At 40.7% G+C, this 15,765-nt stretch overlaps 1 protein-coding gene and 2 long non-coding RNA genes across 3 annotated transcripts; all 3 read right to left on the bottom strand.

Moving 5' to 3' along the window:
• Positions 1–3,628: 3,628 nt before the first annotated feature.
• c19h12orf29 (chromosome 19 C12orf29 homolog) lies at positions 3,629–9,145 on the bottom strand. The gene is made up of 6 exons (XM_041837031.2): positions 8,923–9,145; positions 7,354–7,471; positions 6,755–6,967; positions 6,379–6,576; positions 6,105–6,274; positions 3,629–5,776 (listed from the first exon to the last, which is right to left on the bottom strand). Exons 1-6 carry the CDS (start codon positions 9,010–9,012, stop codon positions 5,588–5,590), a joined length of 978 nt encoding a protein of 325 aa, XP_041692965.1. The 5' UTR covers positions 9,013–9,145; the 3' UTR covers positions 3,629–5,587.
• Positions 9,146–12,020: 2,875 nt separating this feature from the next.
• On the bottom strand, positions 12,021–13,567 carry LOC121531294. The gene is made up of 3 exons (XR_005994113.1): positions 13,412–13,567; positions 13,237–13,306; positions 12,021–12,553 (listed from the first exon to the last, which is right to left on the bottom strand). It is a non-coding gene; the product is annotated as an uncharacterized LOC121531294 (long non-coding RNA).
• A 97-nt stretch (positions 13,568–13,664) lies between these two features.
• LOC121531293 lies at positions 13,665–15,069 on the bottom strand. Its single transcript, XR_005994112.1, has 4 exons — positions 14,953–15,069; positions 14,340–14,505; positions 14,113–14,252; positions 13,665–13,957 (listed from the first exon to the last, which is right to left on the bottom strand). It is a non-coding gene; the product is annotated as an uncharacterized LOC121531293 (long non-coding RNA).
• Positions 15,070–15,765: the final 696 nt, after the last annotated feature.

Here is a 15,765-nt window from a genome sequence, read left to right as displayed (position 1 = left end):
TTAAAAATGGATAAAACATTTTTAAAATATATATCCATCTACCATAATGACAAAGTGAAAAAATGTTTTTAGAAATGTTTGCAAATGTATAGAAAATGAAGTACATAAATATCTCATTTGCATAAGTATTCACACCCCTGAGTCAGTCAATACATGTTAAAATCCCCTTTGGCAGTGACTACAGCTGTGTCTTTCTGCGTACGTCTCTAAGAGCTTTGCAAACCTGGATTGTACAATATTTGCACATTATTCTTTTTTAAGTTATTCAAACTCTGTCAAGTTGGTTGTTGATCATTGCTAGACAGCCATTTTCAAGTCTTGCCATAGATTTTCAAGCCGATTTAAGTCAAAACTGTAACTAGGCCACTCAGGAACATTCAATTTCTTGGTAAGCAACTCCAGTGTATATTTGGCCTTGTATTTTAGGTTATTGTCCTGCTGAAAGGTGAATTTGTCTCCCAGTGTCTGTTGGAAAGCAGACTGAACCAGGTTTTCCTCTAGGATTTTGTATGTGCTTAGCTCTATTCCTTTTATTTTTATCCCAAAAACCTCCCTAGTCCTTGCCGATGACAAGCAGACCCATAACATGATGCAGCCACCACCATGCTTGAAAATATAAAGCCACATTTTTTTGCAGTTTTACTTTAGTGCCTTATTGCAAACAGGATGCATGTTTTTGAATATTTTTATTCTGTACAGGCTTCCTTCTTTTCACTCTGTCATTTAGGTTAGTAATGTGGAGTAACTACAATGTTGTTGATCCATCCGGTTTTCTCCTATCACAGCCGTTGAACTCTGTAACTGTTTTTAAGTCACCAATGGCCTCATGGTGAAATCCCTGAGCAGTTTCCTTCATCTCTGGCAACTTAGTTAGGAAGGATGCCTGTCTTTTTGTAGTGACTGGGTGTATTGATACACCATATAAAGTGTAACTAATAACTACTTCATGCTCAAAGGGATATTCAACACTGCTATTTTATTTATTCAATCAATCAATAGGTGCCCTTTTTTGCGAGGCATTGGAAAACCTTCCTGGTATTTGTGGTTGAATCTGTGTTTGAAATTCACTGCTCAATGTCACAGCTGGGCGGAGCTAGAAAGTCAGAAGTATTAGAAGACATGACATATGGGGGTATAGTGAGATACCCAATGGGCTGGACGATTATTTTCTCATCACTCATTTTGAAAAAATATATATTTAAAACTTGGAAGTCAATCAATCCGCTATCATTGACACAATGGAAAAATCTAATGATTTATTATTGAAATATTGAAATAGCATGGGCGACTGAGAATAACAAATTGGTGCAATTTAGGACCAGGTGGCAAGCGATGATGGGAATGGGGGTGTGATGCAGGTCTGCGCAGAAGAGATGTGGTTACTGTTTGTATACATTTGTTTTGAAGGAAGGAGAGAAAAGGAAAAATAAAATCTAAACAAATGGAATCCACTGCTCAACTGAGGGACATTACAGATAGTTGTATGTGTGGGGTACAGAGATGAGGTAGTAGTTCAAAAATCATGTTAAACACTTATTGCACACAGTGAGTCCATTCAACTTATGTAACTTGTTAAGCAAACTTTTACTCCTGAACTTATTTAGGCTTTCCATAACATAGGGGTTGAATACTTATTGACTCAAGACATTTCAGCTTTTCATTTTTAATTAATTTGTTTTAAAAAAACACAAAAAATCTAAAAACATAATTTCACTTTGACATTATGGGGTAGTGTGTGTAGGCCAGTGACACAAAATCTCAATCCATTTTAAATTCAGGCTGTAACACAAAATGTGTAAAAAGTAAAGTGGTGTGAATACTTTCTGAAGGCTAGATTGTGTTTGATACAGTTTCTATCGCGTGACTTCTATCAATAAAGTAGATTTAATGTGCATCGTATGTGTACACCAGTGACTACAATGACCGAATTGTGCTTTTAATTTAAGGGCAAAGACAGTTTGGAATAGCTTTTGAAATAGATATTTGGTTTAAAAAATAAATATATTAACTTACATGATACTTAGGCTACACAAATTCGATATATTTACAGGCCTTTTATTGGGCAGGTTCGTTCATACAGTGGGGGAAAAAAAGTATTTAGTCAGCCACCAATTGTGCATGTTCTCCCACTTAAAAAGATGAGAGAGGCCTGTAATTTTCATCATAGGTACACGTCAACTATGACAGACAAATTGAGGAAAATAAATCCAGAAAATCACATTGTAGGATTTTTAATGCATTTATTTGCAAATTATGGTGGAAAATTAGTATTTGGTCACCTACAAACAAGCAAGATTTCTGGCTCTCACAGACCTGTAACAACTTCTTTAAGAGGCTCCTCTGTCCTCCACTCGTTACCTGTATTAATGGCACCCGTTTGAACTTGTTATCAGTATAATAGACACCTGTCCACAACCTCAAACAGTCACACTCCAAACTCCACTATGGCCAAGACCAAAGAGCTGTCAAAGGACACCAGAAACAAAATTGTAGACCTGCACCAGGCTGGGAAGACTGAATCTGCAATAGGTAAGCAGCTTGGTTTGAAGAAATCAACTGTGGGAGCAATTATTAGGAAATGGAAGACATACAAGACCACTGATAATCTCCCTCGATCTGGGGCTCCACGCAAGATCTCACCCCGTGGGGGTCAAAATGATCACAAGAACGGTGAGCAAAAATCCCAGAACCACACGGGGGGACCTAGTGAATGACCTGCAGAGAGCTGGGACAAAAGTAACAAAACCTACCATCAGTAACACACTACGCCGCCAGGGACTCAAATCCTGCAGTGCCAGACGTGTCCCCCTGCTTAAGCCAGTACATGTCCAGGCCCGTCTGAAGTTTGCTAGAGTGCATTTGGATGATCCAGAAGAGGATTGGGAGAATGTCATATGGTCAGATGAAACCAAAATATAACTTTTTGGTAAAAACTCAACTCGTCGTGTTTGAAGGACAAAGAATGCTGAGTTGCATCCAAAGAACACCATACCTACTGTGAAGCATGGGGGTGGAAACATCATGCTTTGGGGCTGTTTTTCTGCAAAGGGACCAGGACGACTGATCCGTGTAAAGGAAAGAATGAATGGGGCCATGTATCGTGAGATTTTGAGTGAAAACCTCCTTCCATCAGCAAGGGCATTGAAGATGAAACGTGGCTGGGTCTTTCAGCATGACAATGATCCCAAACATACCGCCCGGGCAACGAAGGAGTGGCTTCTTAAGAAGCATTTCAAGGTCCTGGAGTGGCCTAGCCAGTCTCCAGATCTCAACCCCATAGAAAATCTTTGGAGGGAGTTGAAAGTCTGTGTTGCCCAGCGACAGCCCCAAAACATCACTGCTCTAGAGGAGATCTGCATGGAGGAATGGGCCAAAATACCAGCAACAGTGTGTGAAAACCTTGTGAAGACTTACAGAAAACGTTTGACCTGTGTCATTGCCAACAAAGGGTGTATAACAAAGTATTGAGAAACTTTTGTTATTGACCAAATACTTATTTTCCACCATAATTTGCAAATAAATTCATTAAAAATCCTACAATGTGATTTTCTGGATTTTGTTTTCTCATAGTTGACGTGTACCTATGATGAAAATTACAGGCCTCTCTCATATTTTTAAGTGGGATAACTTGCACAATTGGTGGCTGACTAAATACTTTTTTCCCCCACTGTATTGGAAGACATATAGCCTGGTTAAACCAGATTGAACGCTGCACTCACTATTCAGTCTGGTTCAACCATACTAATGGTAATACAGTATGGAAGTTTACAGTCCTGGAGCCAGGCTCACTTGGGGTGACGATGTCGCAGTGATTTTTTTTATGGTCTGTGTCCCTAGAGTTGAAAAATGTGTGATAGTAGTGCAGCAATGGTAGCTTTCTGTGTGTTCCATCAGATACATTCTTGGAGTGTTCAGGGCCATCACCAGATTCACGCATTAACCCCACAGAATTATTTTCCCAATATGGCCACCAAACAACTAAATAGGGTCTTATTGGATAAATGTTTCATTACCATACCTGTATGAAATAATTCTAGTATGCCCAATAATATCTTAAAATGTTCGTAGTGATGTAGAATACACAACCAAATTAGCCAGGTGTGCCAGATATATAACAATGTTAAATTATTGACATAATAGTGGTTAGAATGTGCCCAAGAAGTTGTCCGAATCACTGATTTCCAAAGATGTTATGATCAGTAATTGCAATATTTAATCTTCAAACATGTAAAATGGATATGTACATGTGAATAGTCATGGATGTGAGCTGATGAAAATGATATTAACTGTTTTCATTAACAGAGGACTGGAAACATTACAATGTAAAATTCCATAGGAATGCCAATACGTTTTAACCTAATATCTGGATGATGAGAGCAGCAAACCATTACACATAGTCTAAATCAAGATGTATTCTATAGGGCCATAGCAGGTTGGTCTGCGACTAGAATACTAAAAGTATAACCTCAACAGGCCCAACATAGGATTTGACTACATTGTAATGGAATGTACATGGCAGGTTTATAGTCCTCATAATTAAAACAGTTAATAGGATAACATTGTATATCATTTTAAATCAGCCCACATCCATGACTATTTACATGTATAAATCAATTTTAAAGGTTTGGAGATTAAATATTGCAATTATTGATCATAAAATCTTCAGAAATCAGCAATTCTTACCACAATTCTGTCAATAATTTAACATTTATATATCTGGCACACCTGGTTAATTTGGTTATTATTGGGCATAATACAACTATATTTCATACAGGTATGGTAATGCTAAATGTATCCAATAAGACCCAATTGAGTTGTTTGGCGGCCATATTGGAAAAAGGCTTCTGTGGGGTTAATGCATGAATCCTGTAATGGGCCTGTACCTACAAATATTTTTTAAACCCTGTTCTAGCTGAGCGTGTGAAATTTGGTGCTTCCATCACCAAAGTTACAATCCAAAAACATAGCTGCCCCATTATATGTAATTCAATGGTTAAGCTTAAAACATTCTAATGTCAATGGCACAATATGGGAGATTTTTTTTAAATAGTTGTAGCTAGCGCATTCAAAGTTGGTTATATTATATATAATTTGAAATGTTATTTCATGACCTTTGTTAAACAAAGTTTAAAATGTATCAGGATTTCCTTTTTAAAGCAATTTATACAGGTACATCTAATATGTACCATAGAGGTCAAAGTTCTGTTGACCTGAACATTGCGAGAATGTATCTGATGGATAGCTGTGAATCTAAGCTTTCCAATGCTATATGATTACAGGGTATACGTGAGCAATAACTTGTTGTATACTGACATTGTTTGTCATAGGGTAAAATCCCTATGGGAAGAATACATGGGTTGGAGTGATAATACAGAAAGCTGCCATTGCTGTCACACATTTTCAACTCTAGGGACATAGACCTTCAAAAAATCACTATGAGACATTGTTACCCCAAGTGAGCCTGACCAACCTCACTGACTCATGGACTATTACAAACAGGAATGTTTCTTAAGATTCCGGGCGGCTCCTGGTGGATTTAGGGACAAAGGTCTTCTGACCTAAATGGGACTTCCTGGTTAAATTAAGGTTAAGGGTCAAACTGGATGTCCTGCAGTCTGCTGAAGCGATGTCCGTTTAACTGGGAGAGAGATGTAAACAAGTCCTTGCTGGTGATGTCATACTCTCGTATGGTCCCGTCGACGTGGACGACCACAGGCCGAGCGTTCAGGATGGTGTCGCCGTCCGGCCATCTCAGCCCCAGGTGATGACGATGGAGCTACAGCCAAAACAAACACACACACACTGGTTTTACCACTTAAAATGTCAAAGCTCCTGATCTGGAGTAAACAAAATAACACCCTTTTCATAATTTCATTATGATGTGATGAAAAAAAAACTGATCGAGAAAATCTGAGCTAAATTTGATCTCATAGTTGAGGGAACCATGCCAACATGCTAAGTAATCAAAAATATCAAATACTAAAATCAGGACATAATCAAAAAGACAACATTATAGATGATATTGAGAGAGGGGGTAACACTGAAGACATACCACAGTCCAAGTCTCAATTTAATTGCATAATAGGCGCCCCTAGAGCGCTTACCTTGACCAGGGTCCCGTCATTACAGTGCCAGACGATCCCCTCAACACGGCCCTCCTGATTGTCTTGGAACCAGGAACACAACTGCTGGTAGTCCACCGGGGGAGGGTTCCTGATGCGCACACTCCCATGGGCAACCAGGACGTGGACAGGCTGCTTTTTACTTCCCATCCCTGTCAGAAACGACACACTATTTAGATGCTCTTGCTAAGGGGCCACGTTCAGAAGTGCATGTGTACATGTACAGTGTAGGACTTGGACTGTATGTCACATTTACCATATGGGTTCCCATTGACGTTGGTTCCAATAAGCTCCAGGGTTTGCTCCAGGAGATCAGCCAGTGGTATCATGGTGATCTCTAGCAGGTCTTCATTCTCAGCACTGGGCCTCAGAACCAGCGCTACCCCAGCATCATAGTCCACAACAGAGGAGTGCCAACAGTACTGCTTGTTGTCTTTCTCCACAGGAACCCAACCTGAACATACATTGAGAAAGTACCATCAGTATTTTAGTTCCCATATAAAAGGACATACTGTTAGTAAATAGCAAATTGTGAAAAGCGAGTGAGTGACAGGCTTTTTAGTCCAGGACTAGGGCTAATCTGTGTCCGGGAAACCAGCTCAAAGAGTGTGTCCATATTTAGTGTGTCCCACCTGGGATGTGTCCGTGCTCATCTGGTACAGGCTGTCCATTGTGGTGCTGAACTCTGTGTGCTGGGACCCAAGACTCTGGAACCATCTTAAAGTCTTCTTTCACATTCCAGGTGAAACCTTTGCAACTTTTGTGGGAATACTGATGCTTCTTGAACCTCTTGTCTGCCTGCTTGGTGGGCTTCCGGTCTAGTCGAGCCCAGAGATATGATTGCCCTGTAAAAGAAATAAACCATTTACAGTTTAGACATTTACTGCACTGTCGGAGCTAGAAGCACTAGCATTTCGCTACACCTGCAATAACAGCTGCTAAACACGTGTATGTGACAAATACAATTTGATTTGATATGATATGAGGGAGCTTCATTTCAACCATAAAGAGGGCATGGAGGGCCTCCTGTAGCTCAGTTGGTAGAGCATGGCGCTTGCAACGCCAGGGTTGTGGGTTCGTTTCCCACGGGGGGCCAGTATGAAAAATGTATGCACTCACTAAAACTGTAAGTCGCTCTGGATAAGAGCGTCTGCTAAATGACTAAAATGTAAATGTAATGAAGACCCACCTGTGTGGGCTGCAATGTTAATTTATGCAGTTCAAAGCTCACCTTTATAAATGGAAACATAGCAGCAGGTGCCATCCAGCTTTTCTGTGGTAAGTGCACCGTCAATATTCGATTCCAGTGCTATAGGGTTCACATTTTCGGTGGCTACAACCTGAAATTGCTGTTAGAAAAAAGATAGCGAAAAGGTGAAGATTTCCTGCATAGTAAGTGCAACTGACTGTCTTTTTTCAGCAGCTACCGGTAAATCACAAAGTAGCTAGAAAACAGTCATAACCTAGAAACTATGGACATATTTTGTTGTATTGTGCCATTTCAATTTAAATGTGTTTGTTGTCATACAATATACACAAAGATGTGTGCATCTTAGAGTGTTTTTTATTTTGTACCTTTACTTAAGTAGGCAAGTCAGTTAAGAGCAAATTCTTATTTACCATGACTGCCTACCCCGGACAAACCCGGACGACGCTGGGCCAATTATGCGCCGCCCTATGGGACTCCCAATCACGGCTGGATTGTGATACAGCCTGGAATCGAACCCAGGTCTGTAACGACGCCTCTAGCACTGAGATGCAGTGCCTTAGACCACTGCGCCACTCGGGAGCCCAAAATATAGTCCTCTTTAAAATAACCGTTCTCAGTCCTCTTTAAAGTGAACTCTGGGGTAAAAAAAAAAAAAAAGAAGCTAAATAACTCAGTTCTCTTTGTATTCACACTGCCCTTGCCTTTGAATGAGGACTCAACTATTTTGCCAGTTCACAATTTTGTGGTCCGAGTCCTCTTTGCATTCACATTGCTATATTCAGAATGGAACCAAGATCTTTTTTTTTTTTTTACATTCCACTCAATGCACTCTGGGTTTTTACCTTGTGCAAGACAAGCCATTCCATCAGAATGTGTTATCAGACAGCTAGATATACCTACTTACATTTTGGAAGCTAATAGATTGCATTTAGTTAAAAGATGAGCCAATAATTGTAAATCAGAAGACACTATTAACATGCAAATATTATTGGTAACAGAATAAATAGCAGTTTATTCTGTTATTCTGCAACACCGTTTCAGCTGCCATAACCCCTCACATTGGTGCCACAAGAGAGAAGATGGTGAAAACACCCTACTGTGGACAACATTTCAAGAGCTCAACTGGGCCGCGTTCAGCAGGACAACGTTGGCCAACGTTCAGATAGAAATGTATGATGGTGCTAGAGCAAACATCTCTTTGGTATATAGAATAAGAAATCACGTTAGCATTAGTCATGGCTTTTCTATCTTCAACGTTCCCGTACTGAACATCGCCCTGGCTTTCATTCAATGGGGCATCATCAGACCGCACCACTAACCAATCAACTGCTGCTGTGTTGACATAATTAGCTAGTTAGCATTAGCTTAGTATCCGCCTAACTATGGTGCAGAGTAAGAATGATAACAAAACGTAGCTACTAGCTATTAGGAAAACAAATACAAAATTAATCTACAAAACCATTCATGTATACAGCAGTATTTAGGATATACTATGACTGTTAATTTGAGTTATTTTAGCTGGCGTACGCTAACTAGTTAGCTAAGCTATCAAACGTTAGCTGCTAACTGCAGTTACTCATAGACACTCACCTGACATTCGCGTTTTCTGGACTGTTCCTCTTTCACCTCAGTCAGAAACACACAAGGTATCTTTTGCTGCACAGATCCGAAACGTCGCATTATGGCAGACTGATAGTTCCGTAACGACTTTAATACGGGATAATTAAGATCAAAGAGAGAAGTTATCTTCTGCTTCGAACTGGTTCATTCCCTTGTATAGTAACCACTAGCTACTTACAGGGCAGCCGCCAATCGAAAATCGACAGTAAGAACACCGGTTGGTTGCAACCTGCCAGTAGATGGCAGTGAAACGCAACCCTTACTTCTTCTTCTTTGATGAGATTTAACGGCGGTTGGCATCCAATTTGTTGCATTACCGCCACCTACTAGACTGGAGTACAACTCCCTTATACTTTGCTTGAAAAATAAAATAAAGAAATACCCTACACTCACAAATTCAAAAATATTATTAATATTTAACACCACCCTACTACACTATTTAAATATATTCATTCCTACCTCATGCCCTCAACCAGAAATGATGGGACATCACCACTTAACACACCCTGTAACCCTTCTGATGTCTCGCACACACAAATACCTCTCTGCAGCTGCCACCACAACCTCAATTTTCTTCAACTTACGTTCCATCCCTGCAGTAGAATTAAAAACCATTGCTATAAATGCTAAAAATCCAATCTTACTGAAACATATATCACTTGTTGGCCTATCCCTCTGCACTGGTACATACCTACTACTCTCACCACTCCTCCCCATTGACCCATCTTCCTCTACTTTCTTCACTGCCTCAGCATATGACAACTTCTTCACTACTCTTACCCTGGAAACCTCAACCTGCCTCTCTCGCACGGGACATTTCTGATCCCCAGCCCCATGGGCACCCCTACAATTAGCACATACCACTACTTTCCCCAATGCCACACATTCCTTTGTCCCATGCCCTTCTACACACTTCTCACACCTTGGAACCTCCCTCCTTCACACTGCTGCCATATGCCCATAGGTTTGACACCTGTAACATCGTAATGTATTCGGCACATAAGCTCGTACAGGATATCTTATATATCCTAACTTCACTTTATCAGGCAAAGACTCAACTTCAAAACTCAAAAGAACAGACAATGACTCTTCTGTTTCACCACTCTCGCCACCCTGTTTGCGTCGCACCAAACGACGAGCATCACAAACACCGGGAATCTTCCCCTTCAGCTTGTCAACTTTTACATTTACTGCTACCCCAGTAATCACTCCTTTCAATGGCGCCCTTTTCTTGAGAGCGAAACAATTCACAATTCTTTCCCTCATTTGTTTAACTCTGAGCGCCTTCTCCCTCTGACCAACAGAAACAAAAACAATTATCACTAGACCACTTCTGGTTACCCTCACTGATTCCACTATACCCAACGCTTTTTTCACCCATCCTGAAACCACAAATGGATCAGGCAAAAGGCAAGGGTCCACTTTTTCCAAAAACGTAACTCCTACTGTCACAGACTCATCTTTATCCTGACCCTCTGTGCAAGCCTCGGGCTCCGAGTACTTCACCACACCTACCACCTCCGATACTTCACCCTCATTCACTTCCATTTCTCCTCCTGTCTTCAGCTCACTTTGCTTACATTTCCTACCATTCTTCTTTAACAACCCTTTTTTCCGGCATTTTTTTACAGACTCAAGCTCACAATCTTCCTCACTCTTTCTCTTAGACCTCCTCTGCCTCTCTTTTTCCCTCCATTCCTCCTCCGTCATCCAAGTACACGTCTCTTTATGATAATACTGCACTTCTCCTGACATACATCTGTTTCTTGCTTTCTCAAGGGACGCCATTTACGAGGCTCTCCCCCTTCCACGCAACCCTTACAGAAAAAGATTGCCATTTTGAAACTGCAGTAACAGTGCAGTAACTGCAGTCAACTGTTGTATTTTGGACGCAGTAATTGTAGAATAACTGCAGTTATACTGCACTCTAACTGCAGTTACACAAATTACTGCAGTAAAAAAAAACGGTGTTATTTTGGACGCAGTATTTGCAGCATACTGCAGTTACAGTATACGGCACTCTAACTGCAGTTTACTGCACTCTGACTGCAATCTTTTTTCGTAAGGGAACGGTCCCCACCAATCCAAAACGTATTCTCTAGGCCAATGGTTCCCAACCTTTTTAGGTTACTGTACCCAGAGGCATCATGCCCAGAGGGGGTTTGTCCTGTAAAAAATATTTTGGTTTTGTTTTGTTTCTCTGTAATACTACTAGCCACCTAGCAATTTTATGAAAGCCCATTTAGGTTCTCAATCTCCCAACCTCATAACTGATGTTAGCTACCAAGAAGCCATTTCAGGCTGTCAATTAAGTTAGACTAGCTAGCTTGTATAACTATCTTAGCTGGCAATAACTAAACATACTGAATAAGACTCACATTCCTTTCTGTTACCCAGATTTTAGCAGAGAAGCAGAGAAGCATAGTTTCTTTAAAAAAATAACCACCAGTTAGGAGGATACAGACAGCTCAAGATGTATGCTTAGTTATGCAGAAAAATATGCATTTTTATTTTTACATAGAATTAAGCATAATCAGTGCTTGACTAGGGCAGGAGCTCACTGGCACCTCAAATGTTCTACTGCTTGAGCTCCTGTTCCTCTTATAGAATATTAGCTCAAAAGTATCTTGGAGCTCCTGCACCTAAATATAAACAGTACCTGCACCCAAAATGAGTACTGGAACCTATTTCAGTTCAAATCAAGCACTGAGCATAATGATTATGGCTGTAGATTGCAGGAAATCGCTGTTTCAGGTGTTCGAAAACCACCTCTAGACATCCTCACGTACTTTGTGCCCACTCAGATTTTTGGGGTGCATGATGCCCCTGACTTTACCACCAGCTGAATTTTGCTCTGCCCTGAGTTCCTCTGAAGTACCCCCACATGTGCATTGTACCATTAGGCCTATGGTCTCATGAGTCCTCTCAAGAACCCCCTGTGGATAGGCCAAGTACCCCCAGGGGTCCTAGTACCCCTGGTTGGGAACCACTGCTCTAGGCCCTCACCAATAAATCGACATTTTAGTAGCATTTCTTTTTTTATTGAACAAAGTGAAGATTTGCTGCAACTCATAAAACAAAATGTGACTTGAAACTGTAAAAAATGCAAGTTGGACAGACAAATCAAATGAATTAATAAAAAATAAAACGGAAATAAATAGATGACAGGGAATCTAGGCAAAGGAAAACATTTTCGTTTGATTGTTTACAATCGTTTATTTAAAAAAAATACATTGAATTATCAGAAACATTTTCTGAAAAAAACCTCTGCAGACCTCTCTTATGTCTACAGTTCCTAATACTTATTTCTGCAGTTTCTGTTAGTCAATTATATATTTTGCTAATGTCTTTTTCAGCACTGTAAATCCCCCTCAACATGGCCGTCTATTGCTACTAAGGGCCATTTGTTGTGGTCTCTAGATTACTGATGATGATGTCACTGGTGGACTTCCTGTCTCCATTCTCCTCTCCTCCTTTTCTCTGTTGTGGGTCCTGCAGATCCATCTCACTGTCCGTGTGTCTCCACATCTCAGTCTCTATGTCATGCTTCAAGTTGTGCTGTCCTCTGCGCCATAATTGGACTGGGAAAACACCCCTGGTCCTTTGAAGTAAATGTAAAAGAAACATGGAGAGAAGAAGAGCAAAATGGTAACATGTTACGCTAACAGTTATAGTGCATTTTTACCACAGACAGAAGGTGTAACCCAGACACATCACAGGGACTATAAAGCTGAAGCATCCGTTTAGTACATTTTCTCACCACCAAACTTGGTAGTGAGAGGAAGTCCAGTCGCGGGTAGTGGGAGAGGATGGAACTAAGTGAAACTGGGCCAGCATTCTACTCATTTTCTCATCAATGAAACATCTGATCCAAAAAATATATGATGTTCCCAAAACTAAAATCTGTTACGAACACATTGTTCTACGTTTTATAGACGTTGTTAAAAATTGCATTGTTTAGGAGTGCAAGGTCGAATTGAGTTTGTGCACATGCGCACTTCACAGAGGACACTTTCCCTAATGGGAATATGCAAATACATGCTACAACGCGCCAATAGGATCTCACTAGCTCGTGCTTGGCTCTGCCCACCTCTTTGCTTGTTCTGCCAACTATGCTTCATTTGCTCCAACTGTAAACGACACAGATTAACTATCTTGGGTTAGTTATAAATATATTCACGCATAATCATGTATAAAATCTTTACTATCAACGTATAGTATAATATGTATAACATGCTTATGATCAAAGTAAGTACACAGCAATGTAAACATAAGAAGACCCACGTTTTGTAGTAGCACACTGCAACTGCCGCAGCCAGCAAGGGTAGAGTGATGAGGAGCGCCGTAGGTATTGCTGAAAGGATAAAGGTGTGCCAAATATATTATACACAGCTAAAATGGAAGCTGATCATAAATGTCATTGACAATGACAAATAGCAATATGAGGATGATCACCTACCTCCGACAGGGCTTTCAACGTGGTTGGTGGAGGTGTTTTGAGAAGGAGAGGAAACAAGGGAGGAAGAGGTGACAGACAAAAACGAGATGAGAGGTGTAGACGAGGGAGAGAAAGAGCTGGGGAGAGAGCGAGAGGATGTGGGAAGTAAGTGAGAGAGGGAAGTGGGACAAGGGAGGGAGGAGAGGGACGATGGGGATGGGGAGGGAGGAGGAGAGGTGGAGATGGGGATGGGGAGGGAGGAGGAGAGGTGGAGATGGGGATGGGGAGGGAGGAGGAGAGGTGGAGATGGGGATGGGGAGGGAGGAGGAGAGGTGGAGATGAAGCTGGTTGTTGACTGGACCAGGTAAGTGGTTGTTGTTGTGGTAGTGGGGGCCAATCTTGAGACTTGTATCGTTGATTTAGGTGCTGGAACTTTAGGTGTTGTCTTGACCCTGTTTTTCACCGTTTTGGTAGTAGTTGGTGCTGATGTTGAGACTGTTGTAGTGGTCGTAGTTTTTGTTGTGGTCTGGACTTTAGGTGTTGTGATATCCAAAGGATTCTCTAAATCTGTGAGAGAAGGCATCAACAAGTCCATTTTCTAAAGTAAAGCACATTCAAACTATTTTTTAAATACATTTTTCATTGCAACATGTTTATGATCAATGCTCTGCTTTAGTTAATTTAACATGCATGATAATTCAATATATAAAAGTTAAATTTACCTGTTGAATTGAAACAAAACACATGAAAGGCTTTGTTTGTCGCTGTTTTCCATGTTAATAACCCAATGTTATTCCTGCCACATTTCATGCTCTGCACAATGCGAGGGATAACTGCAATCTGTTCATCTATCCAGCCATATCTGTTTGAAAGACCACACATGAGATATTATTTGGTAGTGGATATTTAACCCTGCTCTGAGAACTTTTATTTGTGCTGTGCTTTTTACCCGCATGTCTCCAGTCCATGTTGGTGAGCAGTATGGACCTGTTCCCTGGTCGCTATGGTGACGTTCAGGAACAGGCACATGGCTCTAGCCTGAGAGGCATTCAGGGCGTATTGATTCCCATAAGACACCATGGACACTCCGGAGATTCTGCCAACCTCAGGGAAAACTGCACAAGTCAAATCCATCAGATGGAATGGATTGCAATAAGAGTAGACTACACACAAAAGTAATGAAAACTGAAGAAAAAAACATTATTACTTCAATTATTGTATAATGTATAATGCATAATAAGACTTGTCATAAGATGTTATCTTTGAATAACTTGTTATAATGTCTTGCTATCATCTAAAAATTATTCTAAATTACTTAATATGTTTAATCCATTAAAGAAATTCCACATAGAAATACATGACATTTTATAAGCACATTAATAAGACATTATGAGTGCTCATGCATGCTTATAACAAGTAATACAGCATTATATCTGATTGCTTCAAGTAAAGTGTGATCAAAATAGTTATAAATAAGTATTGCCCGGGCCCATAACAATGCAACGAAACTCAAAACATTTGCAGCATCCCTTTTTTCATATTGATAAAAAATCTTGCCTTACCTTTAATGCGATTGAATTCAAAAGTCAGTGCATACACAGCCATGGTGAGCAGAAGGCAAGAAAAGAGCCAGACCCTTGCCATGGTTTGTCTGGTAACATTTAATATCAGACTCTACAGTGAAGATGCTACCAGAATAAAGAGAGTGAGGGGGGCAACTTTCCCCAAACATAATGTCCACTTCCAGGGGTGACGACAGAGGCTGCGTCCCAAATGGCACCCTATTCCTTTTACAGTGCACTACTTTTGACCAGGGCCCTTCAAAGGGAATAGGGTACCATTTGGGACACAGTCAGAAAGGACACTGGGAAAGAGGAAACGGGAAGAGGGGCCAAATGTGCTTGGTGCCCCCGAATCAGGGGCCACTGGGGGCCACACACCTTTAAAGACCAAACGGGGGCAGCTCTGGAAGCACAACCTGTTCTGGATTCACTTCTCACACATCTCTGTTTTTATTATTACATAATAACATGTGAATTGTGTAATAACAAATTTTTTATATAGGATATATGATATAGCTGGGTTCAGGAGGAGGGCGAATGTGAGCATTTGACCCAGGATGAATTCATCATGAGACGTGATGAAATGTCATAACAAACAGCCAATGCATTGTCTACAAAAGCAGATAAAAGCATATTTAGCCATATAGGAAAGCACAGCTGTTGATTTAGACCACAGTTTCTGCCAGACAGGAAAACAACAGTCAAGGACCCATTCCTCATATGGACAGGACCGGTTTCAACCACTTTTGTTTCGCCAGCACTTAATTCTAGCAGAGTTATGGTTGGTGTGACAGGCCAATCTATAAGTGGAGG

This window comes from Coregonus clupeaformis, chromosome 19 (assembly GCF_020615455.1).
Source record: "Coregonus clupeaformis isolate EN_2021a chromosome 19, ASM2061545v1, whole genome shotgun sequence".
Lineage (NCBI taxonomy): Eukaryota > Metazoa > Chordata > Actinopteri > Salmoniformes > Salmonidae > Coregonus > Coregonus clupeaformis.
This window is presented reverse-complemented; position numbering and strand designations above follow the sequence as displayed.